Consider the following 24,997-nt stretch of genomic DNA (forward strand, 5'->3'; position numbering starts at 1 on the left):
GGCACGGGGGCACCGGGGCCCCACGGTGGCACAGGCACACTGGCATACTCACAAGGTGCTCCGCGCCCCCCGCCCCAAGTTCGGAGTTCCCCGTTCCGCCCCTGTCCCGGGGCTCAAACCTCCGCAGAGCTGCCTCGGGGCGGCGGTCACCACGTTCGGGTCCACCTGAGGGACGGGCAGAGGGGTCGAGCACTGGGTGCGTGGGGCGGCGCGGGGAGTGGGCTGCGAGCACGGTCCTGCCGCGGGGGAAACCGGTGGAGGTCCCGCCACTCTGCGAGGCAGCCGGTCCTTGCCCCGAAGGGTTTCTGGTCCGGGCTGTAATTAGCGTTACTGCTAATTACCCCGCACCTGCAGGGAAGGCAGGCAGCGCCCAGGGAGGGCCTCTGAGCGAGACCCCGGCACACCCCGAGCAGCACGAAATGGTGTGGGAAGGGAGGGAGGCAGACAATGCTGCAGCCTCAGACACTCCCGGGTGTGTGTACACACACAGACACGCAGGGTGGGAGTGCGTGTGCACACACAAGGGCATGGACACACACGTGCTTGCACACACAGATGTGTGCGGGACATCCCCAGATATGTGCACAGGATTGACGTGCGTACACGGACCTGTGGAGACCAAACGCAAGTACACACACGCAACAGAGGCACATGCGGATGGAAGCACACACAGGTACACAAACACACGTGTGCACACACACATGCACGCTCATGCACACATACACCCTGCCTTGCGCACCAACACGTGTACCCAAGTGCCAGCACAGCTCTCCCAGCCCTTTATGGGCTTGTTGGGCTGTGGAGGGCCAGACCCTGCTGCACGTCCCCAGGCATTCAGGGAGCTGAAGGTCTCCCCCTCTTCTTCCTCTTCTGGGGAGGGCAGCAATCCTGGAGAGCATGCATGAACTCCAACCCTGCCAGCCTGGCTGGGGGGAGCTGGATCCCCCTGTCCCTCCCTCCGTCCCTCCTCCCTGTGTCCCCCAGCCTGGTGCGGTGGCGGTTCCCAGGGTGGGCACGGCGCTGGGGTCGCCCCCTCCATTCAGGGCTCGGCGGAGGGCCCGGTGCTGCCCGGTTCCCACCGCGGCTCTCAAAGCTGCTAATTAGCCCCCATCTGGCGGCAGTGGCCGGGCCGCGGCGGGAGGCCGGGGACATTGTGCACAGGAATGTCTTTCAGGGCCGCCGGCCGGCCGCCGCCACCGCCAGCTGCGCCGCCAACAATGCCAGGACGAGCCGGACCCCGCGCCCCTGCCACCGGCCACCCCAAGCGGCGTGGGGCTGTGGACGGATTTCGTGCCCGCGGTGGCTGTCATGGCACACACGTGGCACAGCCGCCTTGGCACAGCCGCTCCAGTTGCCCCAGCCCGTGAGATGCCCCCGAGAACAGGACACCCTCACCATATCCCTCTGCATGTTGGGGTGCTGGAGATGAGGCGCTGGGCTCGGGGCTGCCAGTGTGGCACCGAGACACTGCCTTGGCCACAGCTGGCCGCGGGGTCCCGGCCTGGCACGGCGTGCCGGCCGGCGCAGCAGTGTTGTCCGGCAGAACACAGAGCTTCATTTCCATCTCAATTCTGGGAACGGGGCGCGCGGCGCGGTAACAGCAGCCTCGGCCATATGGTGCTGGCGGGGCTCAGCCCGGCCGGGGGGGCAGCCGGGGGGCGGCTGCTTTGCGCTGAGCAGGGGTTGCCCGGCAGCCGAGCACATCAAAGCCCCCAGCCGCCCCCGCCCCGCCGGGACCACACAGGGCACGGCCGCGCCAGGCCGCCGAGGGGCCGCGGGACTGCCTGTGCTGCTGTGATGGGGGGAACGGGGTACAACCGGCACCCCAGAACCGGCAGCACCCAGCCCCGCACTCCGGACACAGGCCTGGAAAGCAGCACAGACATCGCAGGTCAGGCTGGGCCCCCACCAGTGACCAGGACCCCAAACTTGGGTTGCTCCTGCCGTGACTGGGATTGGGCTTCATCCGGATCCCCTCTCCCGGTGCCATCCGCAGGTCATCCCTGAGGCTACGCAGAGCCTCCACCCCCCCATGTCCGCATGACAGTGCTGAGCCAGGGTTGCAGATGTGCCGGGGCCGCCGGCACAGCTGGAGCGGGGCCGAGGCCTGAGAAAGCCCCTGCGCATTCCCCTCCCGCCTTCTCCCTTCCCGTTCCCAGCTTCCATCCGCTGCAGCCCAGACCAGCTGGAGCCAGGCAGCCCTTCCTGGGATTTATTCCAGCTTCCTGCCCCTCCTCGCCGGCCGGCCGGGGCTGGGGCTGCCTTGGGCTGCTTCCTCTCCCTCCTCGCAGCCGCCGGCCAGGCGCCACTGCCAGTACCCATCATCACACAGGACCCCAGCTCTCACCACCAGCACCCACCATCACAGCAAAGCATCCCCCACCCTGAGTAGCAGAGCATGAGGTACAACCGCAGCACCCATCACCGCCCAGCTGCACCCCTGCTGTGGTGGGGAGGCTCCACAGGGCTCTAGAGAAAAGCAGCCCTGGTATATCACCCCTAATCATAGGCACCAGCACTCCCCAAACATGAAAACATTAAACCACCCTCCCCTTGCGTGGCATTGGCACCCCAGCTCAGCCTATCCCACCCCACTGCAATTCCTGGTGGGAGCTTGGGACAAGGGGCATGAGCTCCTCTGGCCAACAGGCATCTATCCCACTGCTGTGGGTGCCATGGGTGAGTGGGTGGGTGAGGATCATCCCAAACCCTACATCTGCTGGCAGCAGAAGAGGCAGCTTTGGCCCCTGCCCTAGCTGTGCGCAGTTAAGTGGACGAAGGTTTCCTGCTGGAGTCGGCACATCCATGTTTCCGCAGCCCCCACCGAGCCGGAGAGACCCTGTGGCGAGGGGAAAGTGGCCCAGCAGCGCTCCAGACACAGTGGAGCCGTGTGGCCTCGGCCCTGCCGGGACCGGAGGTGCCACAGGCCCAGGTGCAGCAGGAGAGTGAACCGGGGAGCGCTGAAGTGCCGGCTCCACTGGCGGCTCCTTGCAGGGCCCAGCACACTTCCTTCCTCCTGGCCGGCCCCGGCTTATCAGCCAGGCAGGGTGAGGGGTGACCCTGCTCTCCCCTCCCCAGGCCTTCCGCTCCCTGCAGCCCTGGGAAAGCTCCTGGCCATGCTTCCACCACACCTACAGCAGGCAGGAGCTGCTTGGAGCTCTGCAGGGCAGCAGGGAGGCAGGAGGGTGATGTGATGCTGGCACAGGGGGTTACCCTGTGCACCCCTCCAGCGTGCTCTTGGGGCCTCTGGAGGCTGCATGGATGCAGCTGCTACCACCCAAAGCCAGGGAGGATGCAGAACTTCCCAGGATGCAGTGCCAACCTCACACCAAGGAACACACCAGGCTGGGGAGTGGGGTCCTGACTCAGGGTAGGGTCCTGCACCCCACGGCAGAGCCAAAGTCCTTTTCCACAGAACACTGGAGGTTGGTGAAATCACATCTGGAGTCTAGACTCAGTGACTCGGTGGGCTGGGCCTGGCGGCCGCGCTGTACCCAGACCCTGCTGCACACTGTTTGCTTAGCTGGAGGTATTTAATTGGAATTAAAGTGGCCCCTCTTGTTTTTGTGGACAGGGCTGTTGGAAAAGGAGCTGTAAGTCATAGAAAACATCTGTAGGAGCCTGCAAAGGGTCATTAGATGGCAGAACGCGAGGCGCCACTTTTAGTGCTCGCAGCCGGCGCAGGGAATAATGGTTCAATACGGCTTTTGTGGAGGAGCTGCCAAGCTAGCAAACACTTTCTATTTATTCTGGCAGTGGGCATGGCCGAAGGGATGCAGGATCCTCCACAGGGCCCCCAGGAGGGGTAGGGAGGACACTGCCAGTGCTGCAGGACACAGGGCAGCTGGTCCCAATGGAAGCCAAGGGGGATGTTGGAGCTGCCCCTGGCTGTAGCCCCTCCAGCCCCTATACCTGCACCAGCATCCTCTGCCCATCCCAGCCCCAAGGGGTGCAGGATAGTGCCTGGCTCTCTGCAAGGAAGGGGGACAATCCATGCTGTCCTCACCGTGCTCCAGAGCTGTGTTTGGGGTCACCCACCCCTACCCCTCCCATTCCTGCTCCCCTAGGCCATGGGGTGTTAGCCTCAGCTCGCTGAGCACCCCAGCAGCTGAGGCAGAGCAGTCCCCCACCCTGTGGGGCTCCTGCATCCTGCTCCCTGCTCACCCACCCTTCTCTGGGGCCACATCCCAGCTTGAACCCACACAGGGCTCAGTGACTCCAGCCCTAAATCTGGGTATTGCAGAGCAGGGGCCAGGCTGGGGGAACACCCAGTGCCAGAGAAGTGGGAGGGGGAAGGGGACAGTCACTTGGTCACTTGGAAACAGCCAGACAATGGCCACCAGCCCCACTGGGAGAAGGCGGGTGAGCTGGATGCCAATCCCGGTGCCGGCTGGGCGGCTGAGCAGGGACATGGCCACACCAGCACTCCTTCCTTCAATATGGTTTAATATGAGAGAAAGCAAATGCACAATACAAAATTTAAAAACCGGCATACATCGATACCCCACCTGGGTGGCTGCTCCGACACACACAACACGATGCTCTTGCACAATTGTTTCGTCGTCTGTCACTTGCAGAGGGTCTTGAAGGGACCCAGCCCAGCAGCTCTGGGCATGGCCCACGGGCAAGGTCACTTCTCCTTCTTGGAGGCTTCTGTTGGCTCTTCTTTGGAAGACCCTGGCGCCTCCTTGGGGGTTGAGCTCTCCTCATAGCTGGGGACAAGAGGGACATGAGTGCGGCCAGCTCCTCTCTGGGAACAGAGTCCTGTGGGGAGAGCCCAGCCTGTGGCCTTGGGCTCTACCTGCTGTTGTTGAGGACAAGGTGGGCTCCAGCCATCAGTCCCCAGCACAGGAAGCCCCATGGGGGAGAGCCCAGGTAGGGAGATGAGGGATGCATTCCCCCTGGACATCTCCAAAGATAAGGTGGACCCAGCCAGGGGCCAGCTCTGTGCCCGGGGATCTGTCCTTGTTCCCAGGGGCGCTACTGGATACCCTGGATAGCACATACTTTCCTTGGCTGAGCACTGGTGCCAGTGGGGCCGGTTAACGGGAACTGCAGCAAGACCAACAGCAGTGTTCCCTCCCAGGGTCTCAGTCCTCTGGCTGCAAAGCCCCTCCAGTAATGGCCCCAGGGCTCTGGCTAAGGAAACTGGAATGCTGCTCCATGCAGAAATGACAGGGTCTGGGATGTCAAACCTTCTTGCCCTTCCCAGTCTCCTCTCTCAGAATGGGAGAGAAGCCGGCTCACAACAGCACAGCAACAGCTCCAGCCTCTGTCCACAGAGTGAGGAGAGCTGGGAATAGGGAAAGCTTGGGCCAGAGAGAGCCAGGACCTGCCCCTACCTGGCCAGAGAGACAGACAAGGGGCCCCAGCGGCAGTGGCTACATGGCACTAGGGCTCTGCTGCCGGCGTCGGCGGGGACAGGACAGTTTCTGCTGCATGGAATCAGCCAGGCTGGCCGGCGAGCCAGACACCGTGGGGAAGTGGGTAAGTCTTGGTGTGTGAGGCAAGATTTCAGCAGAGGATTCATAGCTGCAGGAGAGAGAGGAAGCAGGAAGGGAAAGACAAGGACAGAAAGGGGTGGGGGGAGAGAGAGAAAAAGCAGAAGAGTTTTGGAGTGAGAGCACCGAGAATGCACCACCCTGTGCAGGAAGCCTGGCACCCCCCCTTCACCTGCTCGCACAAGCTGGCCTCTCCTTGCCTGCAGACTCCAGGACAGGGCTGCAGCATGGAAGAGTGAGCACTGAAACTCGGGCATGAGGCAGCTCCCACTGGCATGAGCAGAGCCAGACAGCCAGAACCTAGGGAGAGCAAGCCTGGGCAGTGGGGAGGTAGCAGTAGTGGAGCAGCCCAGGAGCTGGGCAGGTGACAGAGAGAGGCAGCAGACCCTGTCCTGCCACTCAAGGACAGCAGCCCACAGCATATGTTGGGGGCAGGATGAGTTCCCACTGCTGAGGGAGGCAGAGTGGAGCTTCCTGCCTAGCTTAGGGAAGTTTGGCAAGGCTGAGAGCCATGGAGCTGATCCCAGTGTCACCCACCTCTGCTCCACCATCAGTGGTGGCCCTTTCCCTGGGCCTGCAGCACAGATCAGCTCACTCCCACCCTGCCTGCAGACCCTCACTGCTGTGAGCCACCATGTGCAGGCAAAGACCACAGGAACTACCAGCTTCAGGGAGGATCAGGGCGCACCAAAGCAGCACAGCAGAGCTACACCTGGTGGGATTCCTGCAGTGGGAGCCACTGCCCTCCAGGCATCGGTCCCTCTGAATTCCACTTCCTCTGTCTGCAATTGGAGCCACTTCAAGGGAGGTCTGGCCCCCAGGGGCTGTCAGGTTTGCAATCCTCCAGCATCCTGCCCTTGCCCTGGCAACACTTTGCTGCTGGAGCAGCTTGTGCTACTGCTCTGGGAGGGCCCTAGCTCCTGGCTGCCAGGCTCCCTGCACTCCTTGCTGCCCAGTGGGCCTGGCCTCACAGCTCATCTCTCCCCAGTTTCCTGGCAGGAGGTGTTGCTGCTGTCAGCTGGTGAGTCACGGCACTGGGGAAAGCGGCTGCAGGATCCCAGGTGCACAGGAAGGACGATCCCAGGACACTCAGTGCCTGCAGCAGCAATTGTCAGAAGCAAACATCAAAGGAGGGGCAGGTGCGGCAGGGCTGGGGACAGCCCAGCTGAGAGCCTCTGGGAACATGCATACCTGCATCTCCCAGGGGAGGGGAGGGAGGAGGGAGGACAGCTGGCTTCCCGTTTTCTCCCAGTTTCCCTCTGAGCAGGCTGGGAGATTAGGAATGCTCCCTAGGCTGGGGCACTGGGGAGGCTGGAGGGTACACAGCCCTGTTTTAGGATCCCTCTTTGCAGGGTTGATCCCCTCCTCTGTATCAACCATCACTACTGTACTGAGCCACCACCAAGTCTCGAGCACGATGGAGAAACAGCTCTCAGGCAGGAGGCCAGAGCTGCCCACTGACAGCCCAGACAGGCTCCGAGAACAGCTGAGTACAACAGCCCAGCCCCCTTCCTCTCTACCCACAGTCTGGGGCAGGGACACTGCTGCAAACCAGGAGACTTTGCCCAGGTGGGGAGGTTGGGATGTGCTCGAATCAGCCTTGGCTGCTCTCACAGCCGGCTCTGGCTCCACTTTTCCTCACCCACAGGCCCTGGGACACGATGACCAAGTATCTCCACACCAGGTGTGCAGTCCCACCCTCCCCTGCCTGCCAGCGCATGGGAAGCGTCTGTCACTGGGGTGTAAAGCAATACCAGGTGCTGCCTGCTGGTACCACAGCACAGCTCCCACCCAGCTCCTGGGAGGTGGCTGGAGCCAGGCCCGGCATGTACAAACACAGACCCACTCCCTCCACCCACGCACGTGCCTGCACACACCCAGAGCATGCCCAGATGAACCCGTCCCTCCAGCTGTGCCCAGGCGTGGGAACATCTGCACGCTTCATGTGCTCCAGCACAGCCGCCGGCAAAACAGCTCCATCACCAGCTGAGGCTCACCTGAACATTTCGGTTACTTCTCCCTTTGCCAAGGCCACGAGCAGAGGGAATCCAATGCAGGCAGGGACCAGGTACAGCAGCGCAGGCTGTGGGGAAGAAAAACAACTGTTAAACTGAACCACAAATCACCCCAAGGGAAAAGTGCAAGGAGAGCTCATGGCCTTGTCCCCTCTGTATCCATGGTATCTGTCATATGGCGACACATGCAGTTAACAACCCAAAAAGCAGCTTCAAGAGGTAAGTTAGAGCTGCAGCAGCATGAAGCTAGATTGGATATTAGGAGGAAATTCTTTCCTGTGAGAGTGGTGAGATTCTGGCACAAGCTGCCCAGAGAAGCTGTGGATGTTCAGTCCCTGGAAGTGTTCAAGGCCAGGTTGGAACAGGGCATGAAGCAGACTGGTCTAGTGGTTGCCCATGGCAGGGATTGGAAGTAAGATTGTCTCCAAGGTCCCTTCCCAAACCATTCTGGGATTCTGTGAAAATCCTCGCTGTGAGGTCCCAGTGGGCCGTGAACACACCAAGAGCCCCAGTGCAGACCACAGTGTATGGGCTCCCAGAGCCCCTGAGCAGTGGGTGTTCAGGGCAACTTGGCAGCAAACAGGGCCCCTGGCTGAGGGGATGTTGTTGGAAACAAGGAGCCTTGCCCCAAGCAGACCTCTGCTCCAGCTGGGCACAGGAGCTTTGGGCAGGGAAAGGTACAGGCAGGCACTGGAAAATCAAAGCTAAGAGAAGGAATAAATCTACTTTTTTCCTGGCAGGATGCAGGAACTTCATGGCCAAGCTGGCCTGACCCACTTGGATGTGCATCCACAGGAGGCAACAGGGTGGAGCTCACCTGAGCATGCTTGAAGATGTGCATGATGAATATGGTGAGGCCCAGCCCAAAGATGTAGGCCACAAAGCTGGTGTAGAAATACGTGTGCGTGTTCTTCTTCAGGCTGTGGGGAAAGGGAAGAGCTCAATGACTCTGGTCTGGAATGCCAGTGGCCAAAATGGAACTGGCCTGGTACTCTTAGCCATCTCTCACCACAATGGAGTGTGTGGAGCAATGCTCTGTCTGTGCAGCCCCTGGTGTTGTGGGAGCAGTGTGGGACTGAAGGCAGGTGGGGGGCTGGAGAAAGGAAGAAGGCAAGTGATCCTGCTGCTGGATGGCAACTGGGAAGGGAAGAATTGGAGCTGGGACCCAGGGAGAAGGTCCCATTGTCTTGGTGGAGATGAGCCTGTCCCTGGCTCTCAGCAGTTGCTATTTTATCACAGGGCAGGCTGCAGGAACTGGGATTCCCAGCAGGTGCAGGCAGGATGTGGGTGGTAACACCTGGAAGAGCTGGCACAGACCAGAGGGTCTGTGCAAGAGCAGTGGGAGTGGGGCCACACCACCGCAGTCACAGAGCACCCTGTCCCCTGGAGCCTTTCAGTGTGGGGCAACTGCTGCAGCCCAGCTGTAGGTGCAGCTTCCCTACGTGGGAAGGAGCTGCTTCCTCCAACATCAGTGGCAACCTGGAGGCAGCCAGCACTGCCAGGCACCAATCTGCATCCACACGAGCACTTTCCAGGTGCCAGCACCCCCGGCTCTTTCCCACGCTGTCACTGCTTCCTCTCACTGCCCTCCAGTCCTTGGTTCCAGGGAGCTGGTGAGGCTCTGTGGGGCTGCTATGTGCTGCTGCCCTGATCCCTATCCCTAGGCTGCCTGCCCTACCTATGCTTGAACTCAAGCACTCACCCCTAGTGCTCAGGACATACCCACAGAGCCAGCCCCCTCTTCCAAGAGCTTTTCCTTACATCTCCTGGTGTGTCCCCACACCCAGCTCCAGAACGGAGCACATGACTGCACCCCTGGCTCCCCCTTCCCTTTCTTCCTCTACAAAAGCAGCTCAAATATGCTGCAAGATCCAACCTGCCAGAGACCCTTCCCTGCCGCCTGCTCACCTGATATCAAACCGCAGCAGCAAGGCAATGAAGATCCCTGCAGGGAGAAGGAAACAATGAGGGGCTGGAAGTGGCAGAGGAGGGACAGCGAGGGGACAGAGGAGCAGGGAAGGGACAGCGAGGGGCTGGAGGGGCAGGGCAGGCTGCGGGAGGCAGGGCAGGAGCCGCAGTGTGTCAGTGCCGTGCCCGGGGTGACAGTGCCCTCTCGTGGCACGCGGCACCGGGACAGCACCCGGACCTGCCGGGAGACTCCCAACCCACCGGGGGACCCTCGCAGGGCTGCGCTGGCCAAGGGCAGAGCCAGGCACCTGCTCAGGTCCCCGCAGCTCCCTCAAAGGAGACCCCACTCCCGTCCCTCCTCTTCTGTCCTCACCTGGAATGACAATGTCTCCCAGTCCCAGCATGGCGAAGTTGTCTGCATCCAGCCCCTTCTCCAGCAGGTCCTGAGGGAAAACCACTGCAAGGAGCAGAGCGAGGCACAGTGAGGAGTGTCCTCACTGAGCAGACCCCAGCCCTACTGGGCCTGGAAAACAGGGACCAAAGCAGGACCTGTCCCTGCCCTCAGCCCCCCTCCTTCCCTTTAGCTTTCCTTGTTCTTTCTGGGAAATTCCAGGACAAGAAACCAAGAGGTCCCAGAACCCAAACTACTGCATGCTCCACAGCAGCACCAGTTTACCCCTCCTGCTGTTTAGGGGCTCTCTGGCTTTGCTGGGTTTTTTTTTGTGGTGTTTATTTGGTATAGATTGTTTTTATAAGCAGGTGAAATTGCACTCTCCAAAGGTGCAGAGTGACACAGACAGACCAGTGCTCTACAAAACATTCCTTTTCCAGAGACCTGCCTTGGCTTGAAGCTGGCAAATGACAGGGAGGAGAGGTCACTAGCAAGAAATGTTCCTGCACACATCCCAGCCTGAGCCATCTCCAGAGGTGAAGGGTGTTTGGGCAGGGCTTGCAGCAAAACAGACCCCAGCACACAGGGAAGATCTACTCACGTTTTATTGGGGCCTCAAACGATTTGGCAACTGTCACCATCACGTTGGTGCCAAAGACCTAGAACAGAGGAGCCCAAGGTGACCACAGCTGCACAGGAACACACACACATTCTCAGCTACAGCCTCACCCCAGGGCCAGGAGTGAGTGGCCTCAGTGCCAGAAAATAGCCAAACTGTGAGCACAGGAGCCCTGTAAAGCAAGCCCACTGTCTGGGGGTAGAGGCATACAATGGCACTGGGGGAGGTGGCTACTTCATGGCTGTCCTGCTCTTAGAACAGCATGGGGACAGCACTGAGATGGCAGAGCTGCTGCCCACCACCCAGCCCTGCATCTCAGTTCAGCTTTAATCAGTCAGCTTGAATCAGTAAAGTCCAATTGGAGGGCAGAGGCTTCCAGCACAGTGTCCCAGCCTGGGACCTTCCAGCAGGTACAGGGGCAAGTGTCAGATCAGCTGCAGTTTGCTCCGAGGTCATTTGCTTGCATGGCCCTATCAGCTGTAAATACTGGCAGCATTTGGGGGTGGACTGTAAACACTGAGGGCAGCCACCCTGATCTCTGCACCTTTCCATCTCCAAGCCTCCAGTTCAGGAGGCACAAAAAACAGGCTCTGGTCAGCATTGGATGAGCAAGATCACGGAGCCTTGGATTAAAGGGAAATCTTAATGCATCAGATTAACTCCCATAAGGTTCAGCAAGTTCTGAGAATTGCCATGGAGTGACAGGACTCGACACTGGGATCAGGGAAAAACATCACAAACCCCATCAAGACCATGTGGGGGCAATAGCATCAACCCATTGAGACCTCCTTTCTCCTTGAAACCCTCCTGGGATCTGACTGTGACTGAATCCACACCACGATCCAAGTGACCAGCTCCTGCAGAGGGGCACAGTATGAGGGCCTCCAAGACAGCCCTTCCCTAAGTCTCCAGCAATACTCTGATCCATGGGGAAACTGAGGTGGGAGACAGCCAGCAAGTGGAGAGCAGACGGGTGCACTCACTGTCCCCAAAGCACTGGGAAGACACTTGCACACTAAGCAGGGCCTGGGGCACCAGGTGTGCTAAGGCAGAAGGCTGAGTCCTCTCCAGCTGAGAGCTGTGGAGGAAGTGGCCCACAGGCAAAAAAACCACAGAGCCCAGACTGTTAACGAGCCTGGGAAACAGGGGCACCACTGGCCAAGTACAAAACAACCCACAGTAGCCAGGCATAAATATGGAAGGATTACACAGGCAGCTGCAGAGCTGCTGGACAGACCTCAGTGTCTCTGGCTCTCAGACATTTGGAAATATGGTGATTCAGAAGGTGGAGGCAGCAGGAAGGACCGAGGAATACGGATGTTACAAGGAGAAACATTCTCCCATGCATGGAGCAGAGCGCACAACTGCATTCCTGCCTTCCCCCCACACCTTTCCTCTACAAAAGCAGCTCAAATACATTGCCAGAAATAAGGAAAACCTCAAAATGAAATAGTCAGGGTGCAGCACTGGCTGAGGAAAAGGGACTGGAGGCATTCCAGGGTCTGCTGCTCTGTGCAAGAGAACAGAAGGACACTAACGAAACCAGCAGATGACAGAGCCAAGGCACAGCTCATACAGGCAGGCTCAGTGTGCCCCAGAGCAGCCTCCAGCCCACCCAACAGCTGCCAGACCTTGGGAAGACCATAGTGGGGAATACAGAACCGGATATGACACACACAGAGTACCCCACCATAGACCTGATGAGGTTCCTGCCAGCTCTGGGCTCTCTGAGTGAGAGAATGAAAGAAAACACACTTGATGAGCCACATTCTGCCACTGTGGATTCTGTCATCAACCCTGCCACACCCCTCTGGGCTGAGAAAGTGAAAATTCTGTTTTCAAGTGTGCGTCCAGCCAGCATGGTGCCTCCAGAAAGGCAGAATGCCAGGCACATGCTTCCACCAATGGCCTGCAAAATGCTCCTGCTTACCCAGAACACATCGTAGATGAAGAGGCCCCCAAGCAAGATGCAGCCAGTGCTGACGTTGTTCAGGTGCAGCAGCTCCACCCCGTTGAGGGAGAATGCCAGCCCAAAGAGATTGTTTGCAATCCAGTGCTGAAGACAGAAAAGGAGATCTGGGTGCTGCTGTACACAGAACCCCACCTCGCATGGAAATGAGTCCATGTCCAATCCAGCCCAGTCCCCAGCTGTGCCTCACTTACCTTTCTCAGCAGGTACCAGACCCCCACAACACTGCTCAAGGCCAAGCACACGAGATCCTTGGTGTCAAACTCATAATTCACTATTTCTGCAAGAAAACAGAGAAGTCAGATTTGGGGCAGGCCAGGCAGCTCCCCTTCTCACGCAGGGTTGAGATGAGTGATTCCACAGCTGGAGAGCCCAGAGCTCAGTGCTTACATCCCAAACAAGGGGATTGTAGCCGTGGTACACACGTGCTAACTGCCTGGGAATGAGCAGTGAGCCCTGCAAAGCTCAGACCTTCTCCTTCAGCCAAAGTCTGCACATGGACAGCATCCACAGTCCTGCTGTCAATAAGGAAATTGAATTCAGGCACTGCCTAAGGCAGGGAGAGACAAACCTTCTCCCTCTTCCTGTGCCATTTAACTCCTGGTGGTATCACCAGAAATACTCCTTACCAGTAAAGCTACTACAAGGCAGGATACTTATCAAAGCATCTTCTGCCAGTGCAAAGATCTGGCAGATAAGGCAACACAAACCAGTCAGAGCCATGCTTTCCAAGGGGCTTAAATAAAGGCTGTGCATTTATCAACAGCCATAGCTCCATCCCCACAGCACTCTGGGAGGTGTTTCTGGGGTCTCCTGGCCAGCCAGAGGCAGCACAGAGGCAGAGTGCCAGCCCAGCTCTGCAGGGACACATGGGGCTCACACTGGCTATGGAAGCTCAGCAGGGAGCAAGAGGCGAGTCTTTGAGAAGGTTGTTTCAATGGGCTGTCTTAAGACCAAAAAAGAAAAAAAAAAGGAAAAAAAAAAGAACAGTAAAGGCAGAAAACATTCAGGCTCCCCTGAAAGACCGGCGAGCCAACGTACCCTCCTTGCTCTCCCCGGAGCCCTGGGTGAAGAGGAGCTGGTACTGTTTGTTGGGGAAATTTGCAGGGAAGAATCTGTTCATCATGGGGCTGAAACGAGAGGTGTAGAGAAGGGCAGTTCGACAGAAACCCTGCAAGATGTGCTGCCCAGCACCTCTGCATTTGAGGAGGACCCACACTCCCTCCCAAGCTGGGGAAACATCATCTGCTCCATCAGGGACTGGCAGGAGCCACAGCAACTCATCCTGCACCGAGATCTGATCTGACTATACGTGACATTCCCCAAATACTCCAGGGCAAGTAAACAGAGCATCACCCACAAGAAAGGAGGGCTCACCCCAGACCCCAACAAATGTCCTGTGCCCCCCAGCAACCCTCTGGGTGCCCAGCATAGTCAGTGTGCAGCACTGGATAGGTACCCAGCACTGCAGAGCCAGGAGCAGAGCAAAGCCCTTACCCAGCACCGGTCTAGGGAAAGCATCTGGTCCCCAGTGCCCCAGAGCTCATGAAACAGGAAACCAATTCAACTTTTTCAGTTACTGAAACAGCCTGAGCTTTCAACACTCATGCCATGCATCACCACAAGAGGCCAGGGACATCACCATGAGCTCCAGCTGCCTGTGTCACCCTTCCCAGTAAGGGTGCTGAAGAGCTCTTCCCTCTGCAGGGCAGCAAGGGCTGTGCCAAGAAGGGTTTAAGCTGGGTATCAGGAAAAGGCTCTTCACCCAAAGGGTGGCTGGGCACTGTTACAGACTCCCCAGGGAAGTGGTCATGGCCTCAAGCCTGCCAGATTTCAAGAACTGTTTGGAAAACACTCTCAGGAACACTGTGGGATTTTTGGAGTAGTCCTGTGGAGGTTTAGAAGTTGGACTTGATCCTTCTGGGTCCATTTCAACTCAGGATAATCTGATTCTGTCATTCTGAGCTAGAGAAGCTCCTTAGGGTGAGTTGGCCTTGTTGCATGATGGTGTCCACTGACACCTCCACAAGCTCTCTCCATGATGCTGTAGGGGGTGCTGGCCTCCCAGTACCCCCAGGTCTTTGGTTCCCACCACCAAGGGACAACATTGTAAGAGGTTGGGCAAATACCCTAAAGACCTGGCTCTGCTGCAGGGCAGTGATGCCCTAAAACTTTCCCATTAAAATGAACTGAAGCCTTGGGCAGCCCTGCCCCAGTCACAGCCATCCTTGTGCTGTACCTGATAGTGTGGGACAGGGCCAGGATCCCCAGCACAAAGAAATACATGGAAAGCAGAAGATTGATGTACTCTTGAGAGAATATCTGCAAGACAAAACCACAGAGGGGTTAGTTACCACAGCATCCTCCCCATCCTCATGCTCCTGTTGGCAGCTGCTGTGTCAGTGCTCCAGGGAGATGAGAAGAATAGCTATAATAACCCAAATTCCTGCATGCTGAGAGAGAATATGTTGGAAATAGCCATGTGCTCAAAGAACAAGCACAATGAGCCCCTGAGCTGTCGCGCATCTGTGAGCTGCTCAGGTCAAAAAATAACTCTAGTGCTGCAGAAAGGAGGCCAGAGCTTCCCCTGCAGAGCAGGGAGAGGAGGCACTGATCCCAGGGGCTGCCCAGGCCCAGGGGAAGAGCAGCATCCCCTGCCCTAACTAAACAGGGTGTTATTAAAACTCCTGCCCTCCAAGTCACATGCTCCCTTACTGAGTCACACCCCTACATATCAGTGGGACCCTCCATGCTCTCCTGGAAGGGGGATGCTGGAATTGGAGAGCACATGGCACACAATCATTGGCAGAGAAAGGACTGCCCTGTACCATTCCCAACTCTGCACCTTAACCCTCACCGCCTGGCCAGCCAGGAGCACCCTGGCACCTTGCAGGTATCCCAAAACAGCATAGCTGGAAGTTGCCATGCCCACAGGACCACTCTGTGCAGCAGCTCCCCAGAACCCTCTGGCAGCTCAACCATGTGCCAGACCTGCATGGGCAGCCCAAGGTGCTTGAGGCCAAGATATCTTCTCCACCACCAAAAGCACATGCTACTGAGAGTTCTCATCCATTACTCAGGTCAACTGATTCTGCTTGTGGGCTCTGAACATCTAAAAGACTTCACCTGATCACACAGGGGCTCCCTCAGGCCTGCAGTCGAAGTGGCTCCAGGACCACAGCACAGAGCACAACACAGAGCCAGCAGCATTTGCCCCTCAAAGTCCCTGGCACCCTCTGGCTCCACCTGTGCCCTGTAAGGTTGGCCCATGGGGGCAGGAAGAGCCCAGGGCTGTTTGCTCCTCGGCAGCTCTCCAGAAACAACCTGTGCACAAACAGGCTCTGATTTCCCCCAAGCTGTGACAATTCAGGCAAGAACTGACGTCCTCCTGCATGGTGACACCAAAGAGCTCGATCTGTGCAGCCTGACACACCTTCTGTCCCAACACTAAGGGCCAAAAACAGAGTCACCCCGTTATGGGAGCTCCTGCCAGGCAGGAGGACGTCCTGCCCCAGCTCCAGTGCCACTCACTTACTTTAAAGAAGAGGTAGAGCCCCAGGAGGGTACAACTGGCAACAATAGGAAAGCGAGCAGCGTCTCGGCTGGTAATGGTCTCTGGCATCTCTGAAGAGTTCTGGGGAGAGAAGGATAGAGCAGGAATGGATCAGCCCCCGCTCTGGCTTCACACCTGAGCAGGGGGTGAACATGCAGGGCTCCACTGTGGTTTTGAGAGGGACAAAACACCCACTGGCCCCTACTATATCTGGAGGTGAGGCTGTGTCAGAGGCAGAGCCTGAGCTGGAAAACACATGCCTTGCCCTTGTCCTTCCCAGGGCAGCCACAATTTACTGCTTTTCTCCTCTTGGAGAAGGAAAAAATCCTGTGCTGGCATTGTTCCTTTCTCCCCTGCCCAGAGGGGAGCTGGGCTCCCTCACCGCTCACGCCCAGCCAGTCCCATCTGTGCCACCATCTGTGATCACCCTGTGCATGACGCGTCTCTCCAGCCACCTTCTCATCCCTCACCTTGCTCTTGGGACATTTCTTATGCTTAAAAGCCCCAGATTTACAAACTCCTTCCAAGACATCTTTGCATCAGTTCAACCAGCCCCTTTCAAGCCATTTCCCATGGGAGACCTTCAGCTTTCACAGGAGGCAGAGGGCTGCCTGTTTTCTGCCTGTTCCCTGCCCGCTCCAGGCCCAGGTAGCTGCTGCTCAGAGATCTAATCTCACTCAGGCAAACACCTGCAGCCAGCACAGATCGAGGGCACCTCAAAAGCCCTTGTGCAGCTTATCCCAGGCACAGCAGTTGTCATGCTGTGCCCAGCAGCACAGAGGTGCCCAAATTCTTGCCACTCCCTGCAGAACAAAAGAGGAGAACCCCCCGCCCTGAACCACGGCTGGGCTTTGCTCACAGTCCCCCACTGCCTGGGCCTCCAGAAGCCCCCCAAGATCAGCTGAAGCCCTTAATATGAGGCTTAAGGAGATTTTTAAAATAGTAATAGATCAGGCTGCGTAAAACAGTCCTTCCTCCTGAGCTACAGCAGCTCAACTGTTGGGATTTAAAAGCCTGCTATGAAATGCAGAGAACAGCGGGAGGAGTACCGGGACAGAACAGGGTGTGCAGGCAGGAGAGAAGCCCCAGTGCCGCGGGGCATAGCCACACACGAGTCCCCCCACCACAGCTCCTCTCGAGGAGGGACAAGGGACGGTTGTGTTTTGCAGCACTTGAATTTATCGGGGCGGTGAGGACGTGGCTGGAGAAGCCCCGGGGAAAGCCAGCTCTCTCCCCGGGGTCCCTTGCGCCTCCAGGGCCAGGGACATGCAGCTGCCGGTCCGCCCGTGGAACGGAGCGCCCGGGGGGGACCCTTGGGGAGGGGCGAGGCCTATAGGCCCGGCAGCCCCGAGCCGCGGGGGTACCTTGCTCTTGGCGCAGCTGACGGAGCGCAGCGCCCCGAAGAAGATGGGCAGCAGCGCCATGAGGACGAGGCTGCCGTAGGCCAGCGCCATGCCCTCGGGGGTGGCGGGCGGGCGGCTGGGGGTCCCGGCCCCGGGCGCGGCCCCGGCGGCGCTGCCGTTGTGCGCCGCGGGCTCCTCCATGGCGGCTGCTCCCACCGCGGTCCGCACCGACACGTCCCCTTACCGACCGGAAGTGCGTCACGCGTAGCGGCGCTGAAGCCGGCCCCGCCCCGGCGGCCCCGGTGCCAGGAGAAGGGCAGAGCCCGGCACCGCCGCCCCCGGGCCGGCCCTCCCTCCCTGCCCAAGCTCCGCTGTGTGAGGGGCGGCGGAAGCCCGAGGAGGTCCCTGCGGGCAGGGGTCCCGGTTTCCCGCAGCCCCCCGGGGACGGGGAGGTGGCAGCTCCAGGTGTCACCGACTCGAGCGAGTTGGGTCGGGGGCTCCTGGGCTGCCCTGGGATTTCCTGCCCTTCACCATTTCCCAAGGATCTGCGCCCCTGTTCTAGTCAGGATCCCCCTGACTGCTCCCAGCCCACCCGTGGTCGCAGCAAAGAGCCCCTCTGTAAAATGACTTATAAATGGCAGCTAATTCTCCCCACGCTCTGGTCCCAAATTCCCCTGGACCGGGACCAGGCCTCTGCTGGAAAATTGGCCGAAATGTGTGTTTTCCTCGCAAATACTCCAAGCCACTGGCAGCTCGGCTGTGCCACCAAGCCTTCTCCTCTTCCTCCTCGCTGAGGAGCAAAAATCGGTGAAGCACAGTGAAATGGTGCTGCCCCCAGTTCAGATCTGAGCCATGGGCAGGAGATGAGAGCACAGCAGGGATTATAACACAAGTCTTTAATTTTTTTTTTAAATGTCTTTTAAATTTTATATTTTAAATATAAAGAATCTATTTCAGGACCGGGGTGATTCATAGTTCCGTGTTTCAGGCGGAGGGCAGATGGGAAGGCCTCCTGGGAACCCCTCTCTGCGGGGTTGGCCTCCTGCCCGGGATGCTGCCCTCTCCCTGTGACTGCTGTTCCCAGAGCGGAGAAGGATGGGCAGCAGAAGGCAGTGAGCCCACACACCCCCCTGCATCCCACCCTGCTGCCTGCCACGGCCCAGCCTGGCACAGCACAGCTCCTGACCCCGTCACTGCCCCCTTCTGAACGCCAGCCTGCCTTGGGAATCCTCACAAAGGGCAGCGTCGCCGTGCAGAGCGAGATGGAGGAGTCGGGGGCTGCTGTCCCAGGGTGGCCACATGCCAGCGAGGAGCCAGCGGGCTCCCGGAGCAGGGTGGGGGGCACCGGGGCTGGTGGCACCATGGGATGGGGGGAGACCGTACTGGGGCTGGTGGCCACGCGGGGATGGATGGCATTGGGACCGATGGCCACCCAGGGACAGACAGCACTGGAGCCAGTGGCTGCCCAAAGGCGGATGGCACTGGGATAGCCCCGAGAGCACTCGCTGGAGCAGTTGGTACCACCAGGAGTGGGCCCAGATGGGGGCCACAGGCAGTTCCTGGCCCCCTGCCAGCAACTTCTCCTTCCACCCTCCCTCCTCCTTCCACCCCCTCTCTTTCCCAGCGCCTCACCGTGGCCCCCCTTGGCCTCTCCTCCCACTCCTCCCATCCTCCAGCACGGCCGCATTTTTCTGGGTTTGAGCTCATTCTTTCCACTCCCCTCTCTGCTGCCTGCCAACTTTCCATCCCATGGCCCCCCTCCCCCGTCTCCTGCCACAGGGAAACACCAGCTGCAGCTGCAGGAGGGACCAGCAGCAGCAAGGAGCCCCTGTCCCTCGGGTGCAGCCCCCACCGCCGGCGTGCCTGATGCTGTGTGAACCACAGCATCGCCTCCAGCAGCACCAGGAATCGACCAGCCGGGAGCACCAGGGAAGAGCAGTAGGAGCAAAGCAGCAGCAAGGATGGAGCAGCAATGCCATGGGCACTAAGGAGCATGGAAAAAAATCTGAACACCCACCTCCCCAGTTTTGAGGGCAAAGCTAGGGATTTTCACCTCTGGAGAGTCTAGTTTCCCATAGGGAGAAGGTGCTGCCCCATCCCATTGTCCCATCTGTGCCAGTCACAGCCAGTGGCTCCCCACAGTCTGACCACAGTGTGAGCAGAAACTCCCGACCTGCATAGGAGGGCACTGCTGATACTCCCTGGCATCGGGCCCGAGATGCTGAGCAGGTTCCCCCATGGAATCCCAGCTGCTGGATGGCAGCACAGCCTAAAAACAACAGGCAAAGCCCACACAGCTCCAGCATGGCTTCCCCGGGTGCCCAGGGTCACTCACTGCTTGCTGCAGCCAAGCACGTCCCTTCCTGGCTGTGCCATTCCGCTCGGCTCCTGCTCCCTGCCCCTTCCCGGGGCACCAGGAGCCACCAAGCACCCGGCTCCCTGCCCAGGCTGCAGCTCCCACAGTGCTCAGGGACTTTAAACCTGCAGCTCAGCAAAGCTCAACCTTTCCCACAGGCTTTTCCAGAGCTGGGAAATGCAGGGGGCTTCACAGGGGACAACGCTGGACCACTGGGTAAGGAACAGGGACCTCCTCCAAGGGTACCTGAAGGAAGCCCTGGACAGAGGCTGTCCTTGCCCCAAGATACTCCAGCTAATGAAGGAGCCAGCCAAGGCCTGGCTAAAGCAGGAAGCAGATCCTCAGCCCTGGCCATAGGCAAGGAACAGAGCTTCAATCTGACCATGTGGATCTGGGATGTGGCTCCCCAGGGCAGGGACCCAGCAGAGAACAGCACCTCCCTGATGGATTTATTCTGCAGATCAAGGGTTTCCCCATCACATCAGTACAGAGAGAGCACAGAAACACTGGTGCCAGTGAGACATAGCACAAAGCCCTGGCACAGCACAGTCAGGGTGCCAGGTGATGCCGCTGGTGCTCCCCTACCCCTTCTTCCCAGGCTCCAAGCTGTCCAAGGTGGACAATGCCATGGTGCCCTTGCCAGTCCCTGCTGCTCTGCAAAAGACAGCATTGCAAGCAGGACCTGCCACACTCCTGGTAGCTTCCAGCCCTGCTCTGGGGCACAGCTACCCCTCACCTCCAGCTCTGCAGGAGCAGCTGTGATCCAAAATCTCACCACTCCAAGGGCAGGTACCCATCCCATCCCCCACCCCACATACCTGGTCCCATTTATCTTCTCTCCTGGAGGAGAGTGGCCAGATCCAGAGCACCCTTGCATCCCTCAGCAGTGAAAACAGTTCCACATCCTCAGCATCACTCCAGCCCTGTCTGAGCTCTCCACAGAGCCACTGGTCACACTGCAGAGAGCAGAGTCCCAGCTGGCGTGTGCGGAGGAACAGGACCGTGGCTCTCAGAGCACAGACAGGTCATGGCAGGACTTGGAACGGACTTTGAGGGCCACTTTGCTGCTGTTCCTGGCCACCAGCCTATCGAGGAAGTGCCGGGCTCTGCTGGTGAGGCTCTCCTTGTGTTTCTGACTAGTCGTGGGGTGCAGGTGGGACTTTTTGCCCCCTTGGCGCAGGCGGATCTGCCGCACCACCCCCTCGAAGAGCTCAGCCACGTTGTGCTGCAGAGCTGCTGACGTCTCAATGAACTTGCAGTCGAAGACGGCGGCGCAGGCCTGGCCCTCTGCAAGGGAAGGACAAGGAGGGGACACGGCCCTGCTGTCACCCCAAATGCTGTGGGACGGGCACTGCCACATGCACAACAGCAGCTGCACATCCAGGGACAAGGAGACAGATGTGGGGGAAGCAACTGGGCATGGAGCCCCTGCAGGGGTCTCCACCAGCCAGAACCTTCGCTCCCTACTCACCTTCCTCAGACACCTCTCGGCACCGCACCAGGTCAGTTTTGTTCCCCACCAGGATGATGGGGATGTCCTCAGCCTGGCGCGCGCGGCGCAGTTGGATGCGCAGCTCTGAGGCGCTCTCGAAGCTGTCCCGGTCAGTGACAGAGTAAACGATGATGTAGGCGTTCCCTACCTGCAGACAGTGGCTACGGCGCTGGCTCTCCTCACCCTGTCACCACATGGGGAATAAGATGTCACCAATCTGTGGCCACGACCACTTCCAGGGGACAGGAGAGCACTGCAGCACTGATGGAACCTGTCAGCGCACCCCACCAGACCCCACACTGTGGAGAACAGATGTGTTACCCTAATAATTAAATGCAGATTAAAACCTCTTGATTTTGAGGGGAATATTTGGGAGTTTTCCTCTATCAACAAACTGGGACTGTGGGCTCAGCTTGGTGTGGGGGGGTGAGGCTGAATCCCCTGGGAATGCTGTGGGACAGTGTGGTGGGTGCTAAACCCTGCATGATCCAGGCACTGCTGGGCAGTGTGGGAATAAGCTGTAGTGGTAAAAAAGGAGGCATTGTCGGGGTGTTATGGTGCTGGGGCATCTTTGGGCAGTGCAGGTAAGTGCCAAACACAGCCCCAGTGAATGTAGGTGCTGCACCCCTATCCACAGCTTGGGCACTGACTCCATCCCCACTCCTGGGGACTCACTGTGTGGTGGCACCTGCAGGAATGCAGGGCCCTGGCATGAAGGGAAGGAGGGAGGCATTTGGAGGGAGGCAGTGACAGCAACACTGGTATTTCTGCACAGGAGATACCTCATCTTCTGGGCATGAGGAATGTCCTATGCCAGGCTCTTGGGGGCACCATTCTGTCCAGTAAAGTGTTCTGGCTGGCCATACCGACTTGTGGATTTACCCAGTTGGATCCTTCAGCCCCACTCCCAAACCATTGCTATGCATTTTGAAGCGGGTTATCATACAAGAGCCCACACCAGTGAGGACACGGCAGGCAGCCTCCCATGCTTCAGGGAGGGTGGGCACAGAGCTGGGTAGAGATGTGACCCAGCCTGTCTTGCCCAGTGTGTATCCTGTGCTCCACTCTGGTGAGCCCCACACATAGACAGGGTGGCCCCAGGTTGCCCTTCAAAGCACTCAGAGGCCCCAAGACAGCACTTGTACCCATACAATATCACTCCAACACCCAGCCCCGCCGTACCCGCTGCTCTGGCTCCCAGGTGTCCAGCACCAGCAGCGTGGTCTCCTCGCCATCCACGGTCAGCCTGCGCTCGTACGCGGCCCCTGCGGGACACCACGAGAGCTCGGTCAGTGCCGCATTCCCTGACAGCAGCGTCCCGGGCTCCTCTCCGCCTCACACATGGCTTTGTCCCAGCATGGGGCCACAGGATGCCCCGCAGGTGACTCTACAGATCCCCCCACCAGGCACCCACCTCCGTGCTGGTCCAGCAGGTCCCTCTCCTGGACGCCGGCGAAGAGGTTGACCAGGCTGGTCTTCCCCACGCCGGGGTCACCCAGCAGCACCACTCGGTACCGGGGCTCCCTGAGCCTTAGGGAGCCCGAGGAGTCGGGGGACCAGCTGCCGCGGGGGGCCCTGCAGCCCGGCTCGGAGGCGGTGTGGCCGAGCTGGGGGTGACAGGGCTCACCCCGCGGAGCGGCCCCAGAGCCACCCGGCCGCGGGAGCGGGGTGCTGGCCCTCCGCCGCAGCGGGCTCCTGCTCCCGGGCTGCGTGTTCAGGGTCATCACCAGCACCAAGGGCAGGGGGGCCGCAGGGTGGGCGGGGGAGTGGGTGTCGCCCCGGGGGGCACCCGCACCCGGCAGCCCCCGACCGCGCCGCTGCGGCTCCTGGAGCCGCTCCCTCTCCGAGCCGATGGCAACTCGGGCACAACTTTCCCGGGACGCCCGCATCGCCGTCCGCCCCGGGCTTTAAGCCCCGGGAGGTGGAGCCCCTCGCCGCTGCGATCCTCCCCCGCTGGACACACCCCCGCCCGCACTGGCCTCGGCCCGGCCCAGCCGCCTTGTCCCGGTCCCCGAGGTCCCTGAGGTCCCCTCGGGGCTTGCGGTGCCGGAAAACGGCGAATTCCCCCGGGACCCGTACCGCGGTCACGGGGAGCAGCGGTTACGTGGGGATGCTGCGGGATGCGCTGCCGCGGGCGGGGGCTCCACCACGCTCCGGTCCTGTGTGGAGCAGCATCATCCCGGCCCCCGGCCGTGCTCTCGCCACCCCAGGCTCGGTTCCGCCAAGGAAGGAGTGAGCCGAGCCCGGTCCGGTCCTGCCCTTCCCACGGGAGGATGTGCTTTTTCAGGACCTGGAAGCCCGGAGCCCGGCTGTGCAGCTCCGTCTCCAAGATGCAGTGATGGAATACGAGGCTGGGGCTCTCCTGGCACGGACAATAGCAGGAGCTGTTTTTATTTGAACCTGTCTGTTGATCCCAGACACTGGCAGTACTGGCCAAAAGTGTCGTAGTGCAGGCACTGTTCTAACCCTACACTGGGTCACCAGTCCTCCCACACTGGGATATACTGGCAGAGCCTCATGACATCAAGGCTGGTCCCGGGACATCATGATCAGTGATGGGGAAGGCAGGAATGACAGTAACACCTTTATTGTGCCATAAAATCACATCAGCAAATGCCCAAGGTGCTGAACAGGCCTGGGGAGAAGAAGGGCTGAAGGCAATGGAATCAGCTTGGCACCTCATCTGAGCCTATCTGCTCCAGGCACTGGGCATGGGGCTGGCATCAGAGGAGCAACAGGCCCTTGGTGGGAATGCTGAGTACCCAGCATGCAGCTGAGAAAGAGGAGAGTTAGGAGGGCCAAAGCACAGAGGGGGAATAAGCCATTGTGCTTTGGCTGTTTCGGTGTGAGGAGGAGCAGGAGCAGGGTGACTGCTCAGATGGTCTGTGCTCAGAGGTGTCCCGTTCCCTGCATGGCAGTCCTGTCATCAGGGGGCACAGTGTGGGTTGAGGGAAGCTTGCCTTGTGTCAGCTGTGTCACCCTCTCTGTGTTCCCAGGGTCCTGCACTGGCTTTCAGTGGGGTCAGCCCAGATGCTTGTTCTGGGACCCAGGACCATGCAAGCACCATGGGGAAGAGGGAGACACTTTTAACCTAGGTGAGGGTATTGCCCAGCTCCTGTTTAGTGTAAACCAGAGCCAAACCTAACCCTCAGTTAACCCAGCAGTATTTTCTCATGCCTCATGGTCTGCCATAGTCACCGACCACTCTGCCAACCACCAAAATCTGTTCCAGCCCAAGCCCTGCTCCACCACCCTCAGACCACCCTCTGTATGGCAGACTCAGCTCTTGCTAGCCTTCCCAGAGCAGCAGAGCCAGACACAACTCCTGGGCTCTGAGAGGGAGAAGGAATGAACTCAGCTGCTTTCATTGTCAATCCTGAAAGACAAACAGAAGAAGAGAAAGCCTGTTGGAGCAGCCAGGTACATCTGCTTTCTCGCAGTGGGGACAAGTGCAGCAAGCTGGGCTTGCTCAGAGATGCCTCATCCATCTCCGTCTAAGCCAAGGACAAACTGTGCATCCAGAGTGTCCCAGCACAGGGCTCCAACCTACTGGAGAAACCCACCCAGGGCCTCTGGAAACAGAAGGATTTTTAAGGAGGGGAAGCTGAAATGCAGATGGGAATGGACACAGTGGGGTTTACAGCTCCTCTGGGCTCCACACACTGCCAGCGACATACAGGGACCCAGGGAGGGCCAGCACGAGCACTGTGGTCCTCTGCACCCTCACATTCCCAAGCTGAGCAATTTGTGGCTGATTTTGCTCTTTCAAGATGCAAGTCCAGTGTCTGGAAGCAAAGGGTTAATTAGCAAAACGAAGGACTGCTTATGTCGTGTGAAAAGTTGCAGGGAG

General features: G+C 59.1%; 2 protein-coding genes across 4 annotated transcripts; both read right to left on the reverse strand.

Moving 5' to 3' along the window:
- Positions 1-4,429: 4,429 nt before the first annotated feature.
- HM13 (histocompatibility minor 13) lies at positions 4,430-17,537 on the reverse strand. 3 transcript variants are annotated; one of them, XM_014254066.2, is made up of 14 exons: positions 17,321-17,537; positions 15,939-16,037; positions 14,643-14,725; positions 13,445-13,533; positions 12,598-12,683; positions 12,365-12,490; positions 10,417-10,474; positions 9,798-9,881; positions 9,425-9,461; positions 8,334-8,436; positions 7,499-7,584; positions 5,674-5,801; positions 5,343-5,532; positions 4,430-4,712 (listed from the first exon to the last, which is right to left on the reverse strand). In XM_014254066.2, exons 1-14 carry the CDS (start codon positions 17,498-17,500, stop codon positions 4,631-4,633), a joined length of 1,431 nt encoding a protein of 476 aa, XP_014109541.1. In that variant the 5' UTR covers positions 17,501-17,537; the 3' UTR covers positions 4,430-4,630. The 3 variants fall into 3 exon arrangements, with proteins under 3 accessions (XP_014109541.1, XP_014109544.1, XP_014109543.1); XM_014254068.2 differs by lacking the exon at positions 5,674-5,801 and having other exon boundaries at positions 4,623-4,712; XM_014254069.2 differs by lacking the exons at positions 5,343-5,532; positions 5,674-5,801.
- Positions 17,538-20,033: 2,496 nt separating this feature from the next.
- On the reverse strand, positions 20,034-23,008 carry REM1 (RRAD and GEM like GTPase 1). The gene is made up of 4 exons (XM_005524740.3): positions 22,562-23,008; positions 22,330-22,412; positions 21,127-21,331; positions 20,034-20,942 (listed from the first exon to the last, which is right to left on the reverse strand). The coding sequence occupies exons 1-4, from the start codon at positions 22,869-22,871 to the stop codon at positions 20,665-20,667; spliced, it is 876 nt and encodes a 291-aa protein (XP_005524797.1). The 5' UTR covers positions 22,872-23,008; the 3' UTR covers positions 20,034-20,664.
- Between the last annotated feature and the right edge of the window lie 1,989 nt (positions 23,009-24,997).

The sequence above is a fragment of the Pseudopodoces humilis genome, chromosome 19 (genome assembly GCF_049639895.1).
Source record: "Pseudopodoces humilis isolate 2021_Gansu_Grassland_sample_001 chromosome 19, ASM4963989v1, whole genome shotgun sequence".
Classification (NCBI taxonomy): Eukaryota; Metazoa; Chordata; class Aves; order Passeriformes; family Paridae; genus Pseudopodoces; species Pseudopodoces humilis.